Source organism: Macaca fascicularis, chromosome 9 (assembly GCF_037993035.2).
Source record: "Macaca fascicularis isolate 582-1 chromosome 9, T2T-MFA8v1.1".
Taxonomy (NCBI): Eukaryota; Metazoa; Chordata; class Mammalia; order Primates; family Cercopithecidae; genus Macaca; species Macaca fascicularis.
The window spans coordinates 54,800,095-54,818,050 of NC_088383.1; the positions used below are offsets into that span (position 1 = coordinate 54,800,095).

Genomic DNA, 17,956 nt, shown 5'->3' on the forward strand with positions numbered 1-17,956 from the left:
TCCACTTTATCTTGACTCACTGCAACCTCCTCCTCCCGGGTTCAAGCAGTTCTCCTGCCTCAGCCTCCCGAGTAGCTGGGATTACAGGCACCCACCACCATGCCTGGCTAATTTTTGTATTTTTTAGTAGAGACGGAGTTTCACCATGTTGGTCAGGCTGGTCTTGAACAACCGACCTCAGGTGATCCACCAACCTTGGCCTCCCAAACTGCTGGGATTACAGGCGTGAGCCACCATGCCCAGCCTATATTCTTAATTTAGTACTATTCTGAGTAAAAATAATTAGCTATTAGTTTATAAATTTACCATGAGTATTTTATAAATGTCAGTGCTTTCCATAAAGTGAAACAGGTTATGTTGTGGTACTTTTGTCTATACCTTGTGCTGGCCAATCCCTCATTATTGCTGTTCCTGTGTTATAATACTTACTTATACTAAATGTTACCAGTTTATATGTTTGAGTGATTTATGTCTCCTGATTGGACTCTGACAGGTAGAAAATTGATGCTAGGAAGGGTACCAGGAGATAGCCCCACAAAGATGGGATTTGGGCATAGGTTTGGTTATTCAAGTAGCAGCGCTTAGCTTCTTGCCAATGGGAAATGGAATGCTGGTAATTTACAGGAAGTGACCTCACAATGAACCAGGCTCCCACTTGTTGATTGTGATGAAATGCGCGCTGAGGCACATGCCTTGGGAGCTAAGTGGCAGCTATACTTCACCACTATGGCAGTAAAGATGACTATAAAGACTGGCGGGGGATGGATCCTTTCAAATGTACTTGAGCAGGGATTCCCCAGCTCGTGGAACACAAAGCAGGAGGTGAGCAGTGGCCGGTGACTGAAGCTTCATGTATATTTACAGCCCCTCCCCATCGCTGGCATTATCATCTGAACTCTGCCTCCTGTCAGATCAGAGGCACCATTAGATTCTCATAAGAATGTGAACCCTATTGTGAACTACTCATGCCAGGAAACTAGGTTGTGTTGTCCTTATGAGAATCTATTGTCTGATATCTGTCACTGTCTCCCATTATCCTCAGTTGAGGCTGTATAGTTGCATTAGAACAAGCTCGGGCTTCCCACTGATTTTTCATTATGGAAAGTTGTATAATTATTTCATTATATATTAGAAAGTAATAATAGTAGAAATAAAGTGCACAATAAATGTAATGCACTCGAAACATACTGAATTTATCCTCCCCATCCATAGTCTGTGGAAAAATTGTCTTCCATGACTTCATCCTCTTCCTTTTTTTTGGTAGAGACAGGGTCTTACTATGCTGCCCAGGCTGATCTCCAACTCCCAGCCTTGAGCAATCCACCCTTCAAAGCCTCCCCAAATGCTGGGATTAGAGGCACAAGTCACCACGCCAGGTCAAGACCACGTTTGTTAAACAAAATAAAAACTTGGTGGGAAGATTGCTTGAGCTCAGAAGGTTGAGGCTGCAGTGAGTACTTATCACACTACTGCACTCCAGCATAGGTGACAGACAAAGATGCTATCTCAAGAAATAAAATAAAATAATCCCACTTGCCCGCATCTTAAAAAAATATATTGTCCGTATCTTCATGACTCTCATTCCTGGCCCTTAAAATTCTCTTCACACTGGACCTTTGTATTCATCCACTTGTTTGACCCCTTCTGGGGCCTGACCTGTTCTGGGAAGAGTCCCCATTTTCCTCCAATGCACTTGTCTTCGAGTCTACCTGGCCAGACACCCAGGAGTTACCTTGAGATGTTACTTTCCTCCCTTCCCACATCCAGCCTAGCAAGGCCTGCTGATTCCGCCCTGAATACAAATCCCCCATCTTCGTTCACTGCCTTCCAGCCCTCAGTCAAAGCCATGCCACAGAGCAGCCAGGTCAGTTTCATTGGAAGTAGGAGGTCTGTCATTCTCTGGTGTGTCATCTGTAGTGGCTTCCCACTGTACCTGGAATAACCTCACAGCCCCGATCGGGCCTGCAGGGGCGTGGGTGGGCTGCGCCCTGCTGTTCCTCTGCCATCCCATCATCCCCTCTGTGATTGCTTGCTCTGTGCCAGCCAACGTGGTGGTCTGTGTACATTTCTTCCTCTCAGGTTGCAGCCTCCTAGCACTGCCATGCTGAGGGGTGGTGTTTATGGAATGCTCTTTCTTTAGAGTTTTCTGTGCTCTCCTTTCTATTTGTGTCACAGTTTAAACATGACCATATTGGAGAGGTCTCACTGAGCACCATCACACCTCAGCTTCGAGGCTCGCTGACTCATCATCCTTTTATTTTCCACGAAGCGGTGCTAACTGACATTTTTCCTCCTGCTGCAGCACGGTAGCTCTGACAGCCCAGATCGTGCCTATCTTGTTTACTTCTCAAGCAGGTGCTCAACAAACATTCATAGAATGAATCTGTAGCATTAAAGCATTCTCTAAGCCAGCGGAAACGCCTGAGGCTGTTGGTCATGTAGCATGCATTGTGACACTTAGGGGCACAGGAAGGACTGCAGGCACCACACCTGGAAGTGCCACAAGCTGCAGTGGGGATCCACGTTCCCATGACCCTGGGGCTTTCATCTTCTCCTGAAACAGACCCTTTGAGTTTCAGTACACAGAAGTCAAGTCTCCTGGGTGAGGAGCCCTGCCCTCCCTATGGATTTGAAGTGGGGTGCATAGCACTCACTGAGTCTTCAAAGACCAGCTTTTAGGTGCAACTCAGTTGGCAAAGACAAACGTAGATCACTGTTTGTATGTTATTTGCAGGATTCATGTACTTACTTTTTAACTATTTATACTACTTTAAGTCTCTAAAAATTCATATATTGAAAAAATTGAAAATCTTAAGTTTCTCCTCATGATTACTTTTTGTGATATTTGATCTCCCCTAGTACCTGACTATAAATCAGCCAGTAACCAATAAAGAGTCTCTCCCACTTTTCAAGTCATTATATTTTTAAGTCATGCAATAAAATAGGTCAGGTGGTGAACATTGTCTATCATTAGAGATACCACTGTGATGTCACTAGGATTCATGAGGAGATGACATCTGAGAAGAAGGATCTACATGAGAGGCCTCACCTCTGCCCTCTGGTTTGGTTTTTTTTTTTTTTAATTGAGCATGGTAAAAAATAATCTGCTGAACTTGGCTGGACATAGTGACTCAAGCCTGGAATCCCAGCACTTTGAGAGGCTGAGGAAGGAGGATGGCTTTAGGCCAGGAGTTTGAGACCAGCCTAGGCAACAGAGACCCCATCTCTGCAAAAGCATTAACAATTAGCCAAGTGTTGTGGCATATACTTGTGGTCCCAGCTGCTCTGAAGGCTGAGATGGGAGGATTACCTGAGCCCAGGAGTTTGAGGCTACTGCACTCCAGCCTGGGCAACTGAGTAAGACCCTGTCTCTAACAAAAAAAAGATAAAGAATCAGCTAAACCTAATAGAATCATTGGCCCTTGCCACCAAGCAAGCTTACTTCTTTCTCATAGAAGGAGGACACTGTCGAGGAGTTATTTTGCCATTGGAAAATATTTTGGTTTTCTATTATAGCTAAAACAATAGCTTATTAATAAACAACAGTTTATTAATCATTTACTTGTAAACAATAAAAGTTAGCTCTCTTTGTACTGCTCATGGCATTAGGTGGATCTCGGAACATGACCACTTGTGAGAAGCCAGCAGTATTTGCTGCTTCCTTTAAGGTTCCTGAAAGGGAGAGAGGCAATCTTAGATCTTTCATTGTTACGAACCACTGCAAGTATTGAGTAAATATTCACTACTTCCAGCGTCATAATCCTGCAGCCATTGGCACCTGTGAGTCAGGTGCCAGGAACTGGGCAGTGCAGAAGGCACTGCGCTGCCCCATGTATTCTGGAGCATTCAATCTTGTAGGAGAACATGCATAGTAAGTAGGAGATACGTAATATATAACAAGTGTGTTAGTGGTCTGGGAAATAAGTAAGTAGAATAAGAGGGATGGGGAGACGGGGTTGATTGGGATATCTTTAATGATATGTGATGAGCATGTTCCACAGTTGGCCTCACTTTTTTCTAGAACTTTTGCTTTTCATTCTCAACTCCAAGAGTTTTTTTTTTAATGTAAAGTTTGTTAGAAGTAGGTTTATATATTTTCTTTCAGAATTAACAGAGGAATCATAATTAATATCACTTCCTGATGTGACTGAAAGCCTCTATTCCTTTACTGTTATTTATTTATGAGCACATTTCTTTTAACAGCTATGATAATTACTACATTTTGTGTGGTTTCTCAAAAATACATTTGTTTCTTATCTCAAAGAGTTTCTGTAATGGAGCCCTTCAGATTTGGTGCTAATAACATGAAGTAGGAATTTAAGAAAGATCTTTTATTTATATTTATATTTATATTTATATTTATGTTTTTTGAGATAGAGTCTTGCTCTTGTCACCCTGGCTGGAGTGCAGTGGCTCCATCTCGGCTCACTGCAGACTCCTCCTCCCAGGCTCAAGCAAATCTCCTGCAGGGTTTCACCATGTTAACTAGGCTGGTCTTGAACCCCTGACCTCAGGTGATCCACCTGCCTCCACCTTCCAGAGTGCTGGGATTATAGGCGTGAGCCATCGTGCCTGGCCAGTTGCAAAATATTTAAATGTTACATACAGAGGTGCAAGGGAGATCCATATAGTACCATGTAAATTGCTTGAATCTTTTCAGAGTACTGTTTGTATTTGGTTTCAAAGCAGGGATTAGTATATTTATTTTTTATCTTTTAATTACAATTTGTATACCTATTCAAAAGTAGAGAAAATAGTAAAAGTAACAATAAAATACCCATTATTCAATTTCTGTGATCAAGATTGTCCCACATTTTGTCCATCTATCCATTTATCTATCTTTACAGGAATATTATAAAGCAAATCACAAGCATCACTCCATTTTTTTGTGTTCAGTGTGCATCCCTGGACAGCACTAAAGTTTCTTTATTTTTTCTTCAGCTTTTAAGTTCTGGGGTCCATGTACAGGATGTGCAGGTTTATTACGTAGGTAAATGGGTGCCATAGTGGTTTGCTGCACAGATCAACCCATCACTCAGATATTAAGCCCAGTATCGATTAGCTATTCTTCCTGATGCTCTCCCTCCTCCTGCCCCCACAAGAAGTCCCATTGTGTGGTGTTACCCCTCATGGATCTGTGTGTTCTCATCATTCAGCTCCCACTTGTAAGTGAGAATACGTGTTGTTTGATTTTCTGTTCCTGCATTAGTTTTCTGAGGATAATGGCTTCCAGCTCCATCCATATCTCGGCAGAGGACATGATCTTGTTTCTTTTTAGGCCTGCATGATAGTTCATGGTGCACATGTACCGCATTTTCTTTATCCAGTCTAACATTGATGGGCATTTTGGTAGATTTCATGTCTTTACTGTTGTGAATAGTGCTGCAGTGAACATACATGTGCACGTCTCTTTATAATATAATGATTTATGAAGGGGTGGCCTGCCCCTCCACACCTGTGGGTGTTTCTCATAAGGTGGAACGAGAGACTTGAGAAAAGAAATAAGACACAGAGACAAAGTATAGAGAAAGAAAAGCGGGGCCCAGGGGACCGGCGCTCAGCTTACAGAGGACCCACGCCGGCCCCGGTCTCTGAGTTCCCTTAGTATTTATTGATAATTATCTTTACCATCTTAAAGACAGGGGAGTGGCAGGACAATAGGATCAAAGAAAAAAGAGGAAATCGGCAGTAAGACATATGAACAAAAACCTCTGTGACATGAATAAGTTCAAAGGAAAATGCTGTGCCTTGAGATGCATATGCAAACATCTCCATAAACCTTTTAGCAGCATAGTTTCAGTCTATCACATGGGGAGAAACCTTAGACAATACCTAGCTTTCCTAGGCAGAGGTCCCTGCGACCTTTGGCCGTGTACGTGTCTCTGGGTAGTTGAAATTAAGAGAATGGTGATAAACTTTTAACCAGCAAGCTACCTTCAGGCATTTGTTTAACAAAGACACATCCTGCACAGCCCAAAATCCATTAAACCTTGAGTCACCGCAACACATGTCTCTTGCAAAGGACAAGGTTGGGGGTAGGGTCACAGATTAACAGCATCACAAATACAGAACAAAATGGAGTCTCTTATGTCTACTTCTTTCTATATAGACACAGTAACAGGCTGATCTCTCTTCCTTTTCCCCACAGATTTATATTCTTTTGGGTGTATACCTAGCAACGGGATTTCTGGGTCAACGGTATTTTTGCTTCTAGATCTTTGAGGAGTCAACACACTGCCTTCCTCAATGCTTGAACTAATTCTTGGCAAGCCTCCTAGCAAGCCTCTGTGTGGGCCTCCTAGCCAGCCAGCCTGAAGACCGGCCTCCCATGCGGCCAGCATTCGGATCAGCATTTCTGTAAGCCTCTCCCCCTGCCAGAAGGCTCGTGATTCGACCAGCCTCCCATGCAGCCAGGCTCTAGGCCGGCCTCCAAAAAACCAGCCTGCCACCCAGCCTCCAAGTCACATCCATCTTGCCGGACTCTTCAGCAAGCGTTTTAAGAATCACTTAAGGCGGCCTCTCACACAGCCTCTCCCACAGGCTCTCAGCCAGCCTCCCAGACAACCAGTCTCTGATCCAAACTTTCAGAAAGCCTCTAAGCGAATCTCCCAGACAGTCAGCTTCCAGACTAACCTCCTATGCAGCCAGCGTTTTTAACAGCCATCCAGCAAGCCTCTTGCACAGCCAATCTGCCACTCTGCCAGTTTCCTCGCCAGCCTCTTGGTTAGCCTCTGGTGCAGCCAGTCTCTAGGCTGGCCTCCTAACAAACCAGCCTTGCATTCAGACTCTTAGTCAGATTCAGCCTGCCAGGATCTCAGCAGGCCTTTTAGCAAGCGTTTATGGCAGCTTCTCAGACAGAAAGCCTCTCCCACAGGCTCTCCGCCAGCCTGCCAGCCAGCCAGCCTCTCAGCAAGCCTCTAGGCCACTTTCCAAGAGTCCTTCACTAGACCAGCCTCCCATGCAACCCGCTCCTTGACCAGCCTTCCAGCCAGCCTCTCAGTAAGTCTGTTAGCGAAGTAGCTTCAGAACCAGCCTCTTATGCCACCAGTGTCGTGGCCAGCCTCCCAGTAAGCCTCTCAGAGAGCCTCTTAGGTGGCCTCCTGACTAGCCAGCCTCAAATCCAGCCTCCCTTGCAGCCAGCGTTTCCAACCACCTCAGTGGGAGTGAAGGAGAAAGCAGCCAAAATTTGGGGTTGATTTTAAGGTGACCTGGTCCCTCCGCCCTGCAGGGCGCCCCCATCTCAGGCCTGGGGGGCTTGCCCAGGAAGAAGTCCCAGACACCGGGGCCCAAGATTTCCGCTTGGCCGCGGACCCACTCTTCCACCTGCTCCCTTCCTCCCCGGGCTCCCCTGACACCCCAGGCTGAAGGGGCGATCCTCCCACAGGAGGATCACCTCCTCCTGCAGCCCCAGCTCAGGCAGGGCATGGCACCTCTTCTTCGCATCTCTTATGTTCAGGTCGATGGTTGTCGTCTTCATCATCATCCCCTGCAAGCTTCCAGGTGTGGCCCTGAGAGGCAGCTCTGTGCATCTTTCTGATGTCCCCATAGTGGATGACTTAAGAGCCTTTGGTCTAGACTAGCTGAGTGGGCGCTCCAGGCTCCTCACGCCCTTGACAGCAGTGGCACAGAGCCTCTGCATGGCTGCAGCCACCTTTTAAGAGAGAGGCCGCACCTCCCACTCGCCCTTCCCGAGCCCCAGCCCCTGCCGCTTGCCCTTGCCCTTAATCGCCACCACATCCGGCCCAATACCAGTAAAAAGTGCAGTCTGGAGAAGCCCTTGGACACTCCGGCCTCTTTCTGGAGAAATTTGTTGAGTAGAGTCGTGAAGCTTTCACGGAATCTTGTAGCCAGTCTCCTAACAAGAGAACCTGGCACAACCAGGCTCTTAGCCGGACTCAGTCTACCAGGCCCTCAGCAAGCAAAATTAGCAAGAATTTGAGGCAACCTCTCAGATAGACAGCCTCTCACACGGACTCTCCACCAGCCTCCTAGTTGGCCGCCTCTCACCCGGGTTCTTGGCAAGTTTCCCAGCAAGCCTCTGTGTCGGCCTCCTAGCCAGCCGGCCTGAAGACCAGCCTCCCATGCAGGCAGCATTCTGATCAGCGTTCCCGCAAGCCTCTCCCCCTGCCAAAAGACTGGTCACTGGACCAGCCTCCCATGCAGCCAGGCTCTAGGCCGGCCTCCAAAAAACTGGCCTGCCACCCAGCCTCCAAGTCATATTCATCTTGCCGGACTCTTCAGCAAGCATTTTAGGAAGCATTTAAGGCAGCCTTTCAGACAGATAATTTTCTGGAATATTCCATTAAACATTCTTCTCTGATTAAATACCGTGTGCCTCACTATGGCAACATAAATTACTGAAAAACACTGTTTATCCGAAGAATAGTCTCTCAGCTTGTGGGATAAATGATGTATAATTCTTAACCTTCTTGAGGGTAGATATTATGAGAAAAAACATTTAATTATAAGAAAAACATTGCAGAATGATAGCTACAATTTTAAAAATAAGCACATTATAAAGATAATAAAATTATAATAAAACTAATTATAATGAACATATAAAAGAAGTCTTCCCATGGAAATTAGTATCATAAAACAATTTGTATTATTTCACCAGCTGTAGATTCACTGTTGGCATGTTACCTTTAATACATACTTCACTTTCGATTCGAAATCATTTCTTCATTAAATCCTATATCTCAACTTTGAGATTAATGTGGTAATGTGATGTAGCCTCTAGTGAAGCCTCAGACACACATTGTTTATTGAGATCAGCCAATTTTTTTGAAGTTGTCTCACAGTGATCTGACATGTTTGTTATTGATTTTGTAAATCATCTTATCAAATTAACAATATTTACTTTCGAAAATATCCCCAAATATATTGGTTCAGCTTATTTTCTTTATGTGTACACATTCCTGCTTATTACTGAATCCACTTAAGGACACAAGAAGGTATTATCTTCCTGCCAAACTGGTACTCTTTTACTAGACACCAGATTCGTCCCCCTAGTCATTTGTCCCCTAATGAATCTGTAATGCTTCACAACCTACTGAAGTCTCAAGAAAATATGTGGGCAGGACTAGCGGTGGTAAATTCTATGCCGTGGAATGCTTTCCTTCTTTTTTGTTGAAGTACAAATCAACATCAAAGTTCCTCACATATTCAATCACCTGCTGAAATTTTTCCAACAGGTTTCTATCTCAGAATAAAAGTATTTTTGTTTCAAAGGCTTTAGAGGCCCTAGGTAAACCTGGTCTCCACATCCCTTCTGACCTCAGCTGCTATGTTTCTCTCCTCACTTCTTTTGTACTATACATGAACCCTGCCACTCCCCATGAATTGAAAAATGGGGATCCAATGCAAAGCTAATAAATCACAGATGGCTACAGTGATCTTTCTCTGGGACAAAGTTCTACCCACATGACAGTCTTTGAGCTGAGCCTTGAAATAGAAATTATGAGCAAATTATTTGTAACAATATTCAAAGTAAATTATAAATACCAGTGGGATGATTAAGTCAAATTTGATATCGTTAAAATTCACTACATTTGTCCTAAGCTGCTATTTAATAAAATGCAGATGCCTTTAAAAAATTAAGTTGTTATAACAATACATATGAGATTCAAATATGTTCAGATTTAAGTCAAATTGACATAAAATAAAATTCTACCAACTGAAATATATAAAAACCTACTTTAAAAAGTAGTATTACAAGATACAGAAATGTACACTTCAAAATGTACTTCAAATACACTTCAGTTCCTCTGGAAAATTTAGAATTAACTGTCAAAGTAAATTGTTGAATTGAATCTTAATTTCAAAATACTCATTGCTGATATGGGCATTCCCATTTATCTGCTTCATGGTGGTCATAAAATGTGGCCACAAAGAATGTTAATCTATTAAAAACCTTTAACTTAAATTCTTAAAATTTCATGAGTGACACAATGTCTCAAAGTAAAATATCTCTTAGCTTTAACTTGCATTTGGTGGAAATAAGCCATGTTTCTAAGCTGACATAGCAAATACATTTATCATCTATATTCAACTAGATTCAGCATTTATCTAAGGCCAAATATGACTTCACATTTTCTTTCAGGAAAGTTGAAATATATATATATATTTTTGGTACTTCTCTTTCAGCTTTCTGTTTTTCATATTGGTATATATATTCTTTTAAATGGTTACAGTCATTAAATGTCTCCTCATTTTTCTCTTTTAGGAGGTGATGTTGCTTTTTCCTTTCAAAACAATGAATATTGTTACTTGCTTTTGTTATCAGCTTTCTTATGCACCTGAACGAATTGCTGTGGAAGCCACATATTTTTGCTTTGTAGTTGAAATACTTTCTGCTCCAGACTCCTGCTGTTCAGTGTATTTGTTCACATTATCTCATTTGTTTTGATACATGTGTTCAGCTTTCTTCATTTGACACTGTGTTTCACTTAGGTCTCCTTGTGCATGTTCTAAAACCTATGTATTTTCTCTTAGAGCATCTCCTGCATAATTGAGATTAATTTTTAGGCTTTTGGATTCCCTTTGAGCTTCAGAAAGTGGTTGATGAAGCTTCTCATTATTATATATTATTCACATCAACATTCATTTTTCCTTGCAAATGAGCACTGTGGAAAGTAAGTTCTTGGTTTTTTCTTGATGTCACACTTAGATCTTGATCTTGTATAGCAGAAGCCAGTCTAGAATGGTGTGATTCAGTTTCTCTCTCCAATATTTCTTTGTCTTGTTTTTCCTTCAATTTAGAAGTGAGCATTGTGTTCTCAGTCATCAGAACTTTAAGCTGCCCACTATATGAGATGCCCTTTTTGTTAATGTTTCCTCTTTCAGTTTTAGGGTCATTTGAAGTTCAGCATTCTTTTCCCTTAAAATCTTAATGTCCTCAAAGTATTTATTTTCCTTCTCCTGGTGCTGATGTTTTAGTATGTCCATTTGCAGTTTTAGCATGGCAATTTCCTTTTTCAACATACCATTTTCATGTAAGAGATCATTTTGATTTTCATAAGCATGAGAAACCTAAATAAAACAAAATAAATTTTTAGCTAGCACTCAATAAAATGGCATATCATGGTTCCTCTTAAATTAAAGAATAATTTGTACATTTATACACTGAAAGGGTTTCCGTAAGTAGGTATCAGTTGAAGAACCATTGAATCAAAACTTCAAATGCTATAGAGCATAAATTCCCCAAAGTTCAAACATTTATTTGAAGACAATGAATTCATGAAAGTAAAAAAGAAATGACTAGAGAATCTAGAGAATTTTTAAGAGCTTCAAAATTGAAACGAACTTTCCCTGGATTACAAGACACTCAAAAGCATAAAATAAAAGATTAATCACTTTCACTACATACAAAAATTTGATTTACACCCTGATGTCTAATCTGTACAAGAGGCTCCCATACTAGGAGCCTTAGTGTGTAGGGAGACCCCCTGAAACTATTGCTATGGAACAAAAGATGAAATACTCCTGGTTATTGTAAATACAAAATTGCATGTCGAATTGTGTAAAGACAATGCCAGGTTGGGCTGCCAGAATGAGCCAACAGCACATGATGTGCTCCCCCCTGCAAAAAGCGTATGAATGAATGCACAGACAGGGAGATTTCACATCACTGAGATTCCTATCCCAGAAGAGCAGATGTTCATAGCTCTGGGAATGGAATGTGACTCTTGTGGAGAGCCTATAAACGGATGCATGAGGGGCACCTGTTCATATGGGTAAGTTAGGGCTATAAATGCCCTTATCTTGCCATGGCTCTTCTAGGCCTGTTTAGGGTTAAGGCATACTCCTTTCTGAGAATTTGTGGTCTAACCAGTTGTCTGGCTTCACGTCCTATTTCTATGGATTGTTTGCAACCAGCTTTTGCTGCAACTGTTACTGCTGATCTTGCTAATCCTAGGTTATGGAAAGACTGTGTTTCTGTTTTAAGGCTCTGTTAGAAATTGCTGATGCACACACTATATTGTAAATTCTTATCTCTGTATACTGTACTTCTGCATACTGATGTTATGTTAAAGAATTACTTCATCCCCATGTGACCGTCTCACCTCATAATCAAATGACCCTAAATCCCTCACTAACCTACCCCCGCCCTCACTAAACTTAATAATAAATGCTGGTATATCCAGTGCATTGGTGGCACCACGGGACCAGAAAGTGGTGACCCCCCTGGACCCAGCTTTCACCATCTTGTGTGTGTCTTTTATTTCTCGGCCTGCCGATCTGCTTGGGAACAAAGAAAGAGCCCCATTGCATTGTGGGCTGCTGGCCAGTTCCCACAATATTAGTGCTGCATATATTTAGACAGATACAATTTCCCAAAGCCCTTTCATTTCCCTTTTCCTGAGAATATTCTATAGATATTCTATTTTTAAAAATAGTTAATTTTAAGAATAATATTTATAAATGTTTGATAAGTTGAGACATTGTAATAAGCACTTTTAGTTATCGCAATTCTGAAAGGAAAAGATTAAAAATATAAACAAGTATTTTCTTTGTGTTCCATGCACATTAAGGTTAAAAGTGTATAATTAAAGGAAATTGATTCTTGAGGAGAGAGGAATGGCCATTTTACACTCTTTGTTGAACTGTAAATGAATATAAATTTTCTTGAGAACAATTTAGAAGTAATGAACAAAGAACTCTTTAAAACTTCCTGTAATTTAACCAAATATTTTATATTGAAGAATTTATTCCAAGTCAATAATTAGAAAGGTAGAAAAATATTTACCTGCAGTTATGCCTTGCAGCACTTATAATACAAAAAATTAAAAATCAAAAAATTAATTTGTTAACTAAATAATGGGATTTCCAAATAATGGCCTTCTATATAACCAGTAAAATTGTGATTTAAATAAATATGCATTTAATTATCAGAAGTATTCAATGTTAAGAACTTGTATTATTTAAAAGAATTTGTCACTCTACAAGACAGATTTTTTCTGCAGTTAAACCTCAGAAGGTAAGTCAGCTATTACAAAAAGTATCCTACATAATTTTAGTATAAATAGTTGAAATATTTATTTTAAACTAGGGTGTCATACCTCACATTGCAGAGCTCTTGTTTCCATTTAACCTTTTGGTTCACTTACTGCAATTTTATTTATTTCGCTTCTGATAGTTCCTTTTGTAGTACACAAAATTTATTTTTCATTTGTTTCATTTTTGCTGTAAGTTGTTCACCGTGATATTTTTTAAGTTCCCTTGCTCTTTCATGAGAAGGAACTGCAGCCAAGAATTTTGATAGGCTAGTTGAATCTGTCTTGAGGAGGAGATAGAAATAAAATATATTAGTACTTTTGGGATATAAAGGACAGCATATTTTAACAATCACTAATTCACACACTGAACAAATATATGTTAATTACCTACCGCACCTGGCTAAATTTTTTGTATTTTTAATAGAGACAGGGTTTCACCATGTTGGCCAGGCAGGTCTCAAACTCCTGACCTCAAATGATCCACCCACCTTTCCCTCCCAAAATACTGAGATTACAAGCATGAGCCACCACGGCCTGCCTCAATAAATAATTTCAATTTAAAAATAATGACAAGCATCAATATTTTTATTTCAAATCTTTTTTAAAACACATTTTCTTACTTTAAAGGCAGTTAGATTTCAGGCTGTTTACATATTGAAAACCAAAACATTTCAAGAGAAAACCTCGCATACGCTCTGTAGATCACACTTATCTTCATGTGGCTAGTGACCGAGTTACTGAGCATGGAAAATCAATCATATTCACAAAAAATTCACTTGTGTGCATATTTCAAAAGGAATTAACTTCAAAGTATCTGCCTTACACTGTAGTCCTCACCAAAAATAATGGGGCATTTCAAACAAAATACGATATGATTAAACATTTAACATATGCACAATTACAGAATTTTTGTTAAAAACTATGCATAGCATTAAGAGAATTTTCAGAGTATGTCATGCAGAGTAGGAATAGAACTCTGTAAAAGCTGTTTCATTTAGGAAAACAAAGGCTTAATAAGAATAATTTTGATACGTTTTTGCTGATAAAGAACTGCTTGAATAAAATGAAAGATTCATAAAGAAAATATACATTTATGTTATTTTTAAATGAAAGCAATCATTAGATAAAGTATGCAATTCATCCTTAAGACATAACTTCAGAAAAGTAGAGCAAACCTTCATAAAAAGAGAAAAATAAAAACATATATTCATGAAACATCTAATATGTGCCAGACACATGTTTGCAGATTTTTCTTCACCTTAGAATAATGAGGAGGAGGATGATGTTGGTGGTTACCCCATTTTCTGCTTCCTAGTCATTCTAGGTTGTTAAGAACAAAATGATGAACAAATATGGTCCACTGTTCTCTCTGTTCAGAATGTCTTCCTCCTAGACTTTTGTATGGCATAATCCTCATCTTTGAGACGACAGACTGAATGTCAGTCTCAGAAAGATCTACTCTGACCATAGAATTCCACTTCCATTCCAATACCCATGCTAATTATAAAGTTCTTCAATTTTCTCTAACCGAACATTCTCTGTTTTGTTTTTAAGAAAAAGTTATAGTGATTTATAAGTGTTTTTCATTTGTTATTATCTTCCTACTACTACAGCATAATCCCTCATCTTGGATATTCAGAGACTCACTGTCTAGCACACAGTTGTTACTCTGAAAGAAATTACTCCAGGTCAAAACATTGAAAATCTCAACAGGAAAGTCTAATTTTCCAAACTGCTATATTTCTATGGAAAATCTGCAGTAGTAGCCTGCTGAAAGTTACCAACCCCTTACCCAAAATTAGAAATCCACATGCCTGCTCTTACTCCCCATTCCTGTGCTAACAATACTGCTTTCACATAAATGCCACTTTGATCATTTTGTCTTACATTTGGATACAGACTTTCCAGTTTACAAAATGTTTTCACATTTGTTACAACATTATTTCATCACATGCACTTAAGAGGTAGATATGAGCACTGTTTTTATAAATAAGGTTATTGGTACTTGATTAGGTTAAAGGATTTTTTTCCAAGTTCCCATAGATAGTAAGTGACAGAACCAAAATACAGACTTATCTTTTGACATCCACTCATTGCTGTTACCACTATGCAGCTGCTGCTTCTATCTTAAGTGGTGAGGTTTCCTATCTCTTCCACATCCACAGTTGTGACCTTGGGATACATCATTATCATTGGATACTCATGTGGCTGCAAACATGGCTGCCACAAAGGGACTCAAAGAGTTTTATTTGTGAAAAGAATGTCTACTTATCAAAATACTACTCAACCAAATTGTTGTTGTTATAGTTTTACAGGTGTCCTATTTCTCATGTTTATCCAACTCCTGAAATGTTCCTTCAGATCTATACTGGATAATCAAAATATACCAACACTTTCAAGTCCCAGCCATTATCCTCTCAAGTTCCAAGTTGAGCAAGACTAAGACTACAGTTTAAACTCTTTCTCCCTGAATCCAGGTAAAGCTTTCATACATCTAGATATACACAGAATCATATATTTGCCCATAAATGAATGCAGATAAATTATTTTGTTTTTAGACAAACTTAACTTCAGAACTCAAATAGATTCCTAGTGCCTTCCATGCCTTATTTTATTTTGCTCTATTCTACACTGGCTTCGTAAATTAATCCTGCAAATTAGCAGGCTTGCACTATGCAGCTGTTATCTAGTTGGCACATGATTATAAAGTATGTTCTGGTAAACGTCAGTAAATAATTTCTTATGGACACATGCAGAGGTGAGAGAATAAAGTCATCTTTTTATGTTTTAAGATTACTCATTAAGTTTTAAAATAAGAACAACAATACACAGTACCTCAGAAACTGAAGGTGATGTCGTATCTTCTTTTCGTGCTGACTCTGATGTGGGCATCTTATCTACAAAATGTTATTCACAGACACATATATCAGAACACTTATTACTGTAAATTGTAAAAACATATACAAATCTATTTCCATTTATGAACATTTCAAAAATAAAATAGCAAATATAGAATTTCAGAATCGAAGCAGGTTCAGAAAATGGATAGTATGATGAAAGATAGCAAAAAGTAATTTTTAAGGTAGACATTGTATTTCAGTCTATAAAATTATTTTCTAAATAATAGCATTTAAGCATAGAAACATTTTCAGAGATACTAACTTACCATTTCTATTATTTTGGTATAAAAAATAAAATTGTCATTACTTGTCAGATCTTGTGGAGCTCATACAATAATGCCAATATCATTTTCTTGTTGCCCAGTTGCTTCCTTCTATTACAAACAAAAACCAAAAAGCACCAAAAAAGAACTTCAGAAAAAATTGTATTTATTCACTCATTCACTCAATTTGTCAGTAAGACAAAACACAAAGAAACAAACAAAAAAACTCATACATTGTATCTATCAAATCACAGACACTATCCTGGGAGAAGCAGGAAATATACACAGAAGATAGATTCTGGCCTATGTTCAAGAAATGGTAGAGAGATGTGAAAACAAATAACAGAAAAGTATAATTCACCAGTTCTACAATTTAAGTCAATATACTACATAAGGGCACAAAGGAGAGAACAATCAGTTTTACCTAAAAAGCATAGAAAAAGGTGCCATAATGGGGCCATATTTGGCAGGACAAAGTGCAGAGTCAGGATACAAAGACTCTAGGTGCAATAGCATGTGCAAAATAATAAGGCATGAAAAACATGGCAACTGAGGGGTGCCAAAGTGATGTGGTAAAACTGGAACACAGCCAGAGGAAAGAGATGAAGAGACAAAATGCGGCCAAACCATATAAGATATGTGTCACACTAGAATGTGAATGTACCCCTTTGTGTAATGGGTATTCACTCAATATGCAGATGAGTTGCATCATTACAAATATATTTTAGAAAGGTGACCCTTCCAGCGGTGTAAAGATAGATGAACATGGGGAGATGGGGCAAAACTAGAAAGGAGTACTTCAAAATTATAGGTAGAGAGTTAATTATGGTAATAAGATATGGAAAATTATAAGAAGGTAGAAAATACAAAATTAGGTGTGTGACTGGATGGGTGACATGGAGAAGGGTTGAAGTTTAGGATGTGGGGCAGGTTGAAGTGCAGGTTGAAGTGCTTGAGCGTTTCATGGCTACTTCCTAGGTGTTATTTCCTAGGATGGGGAAGCCGGATGACAGAGTAGATTACAAAGAGTCAGAAAACAGTCAGGAATAGAATAAAAATGATGCTTTCAGTTTGAGACCTATAAGATTTGGGGCACCCAGGGGCTTGGAATATCTGGACAAATACATTTGGAGTATGAGTAGATGACCTACATGAGGAAAATTACATAGTGATAAGAAGATAAATATTTGTAAGACAGGCTAAATGGGTAGAATTAAGTAACACAAACCTATGCAGACTGTTGAATTTTGAATTTTTGAAAATGAAATCAGGCTGGGTGCAATTGCTCACGTCTGTAATCCCAGCACTTTGGGAGGCAGAGGCGGGTGGATCACGAGGTCAGGAGTTCGAGCCCAGCCTAGGCAACATGGTGAAACTCCGTCTCTACTAAATATACAAAAATTAGCTGGGTGTGGAGGCGCATGCCTATAATCCCAGATACTCAGGAGGCTGAGGCAGGACAATCGCTTGAACCTGGGAGGCGGAGGTTGCAGTGAGCTGAGATCAAGCCGTTGCACTCCAGCCTGGGTGACAGGGCGAGACTCCATCTCGAAAAAAAAAAAAAAAAAAGAAAAGAAAATCAAAGGAGAGACAAAAACCTGGGATTAAGTTTCTCAGTTATATATTTCCAAATTTGTTTCAAGAAAATAAATTTTATTTATATAGGTAAATATTTGTGAAATATTATTGCAATATGCATCTTTAAATTGAATGAAAACATTTAATTCTAAAACACCAAGATTCTGCAAAAGGACCTTTATAAAAATTATCTTTGAAATTTTTAATTGTACAAGAG

At 39.6% G+C, this 17,956-nt stretch overlaps 1 protein-coding gene and 1 long non-coding RNA gene across 9 annotated transcripts in view; one reads left to right on the top strand and one right to left on the bottom strand.

Annotated features, from left to right (window-relative positions):
- LOC102115904 (uncharacterized) overlaps positions 1-8,895 on the top strand; it is a 66,101-nt gene extending 57,206 nt beyond the window's left edge. For 3 of the 8 annotated variants that reach the window (XR_012417654.1, XR_012417650.1, XR_012417655.1), the window contains one exon: positions 6,149-8,895. This is a non-coding gene — a long non-coding RNA (uncharacterized lncRNA). The remainder of the gene's footprint in view (positions 1-6,148) is intronic. The other 5 variants (XR_012417651.1, XR_012417656.1, XR_012417652.1 and 2 more) reach the window with 5 other exon arrangements.
- A 1,017-nt stretch (positions 8,896-9,912) lies between these two features.
- Positions 9,913-15,890, bottom strand: LOC102131071 (ankyrin repeat domain-containing protein 30A). Its single transcript, XM_065520020.2, is given in 6 exon segments — positions 9,913-10,280; positions 10,282-10,362; positions 10,364-10,585; positions 10,587-10,812; positions 10,815-11,031; positions 15,834-15,890. Coding segments are annotated over 6 exon segments (1,026 nt in total). The 3' UTR covers positions 9,913-10,057.
- Positions 15,891-17,956: the final 2,066 nt, after the last annotated feature.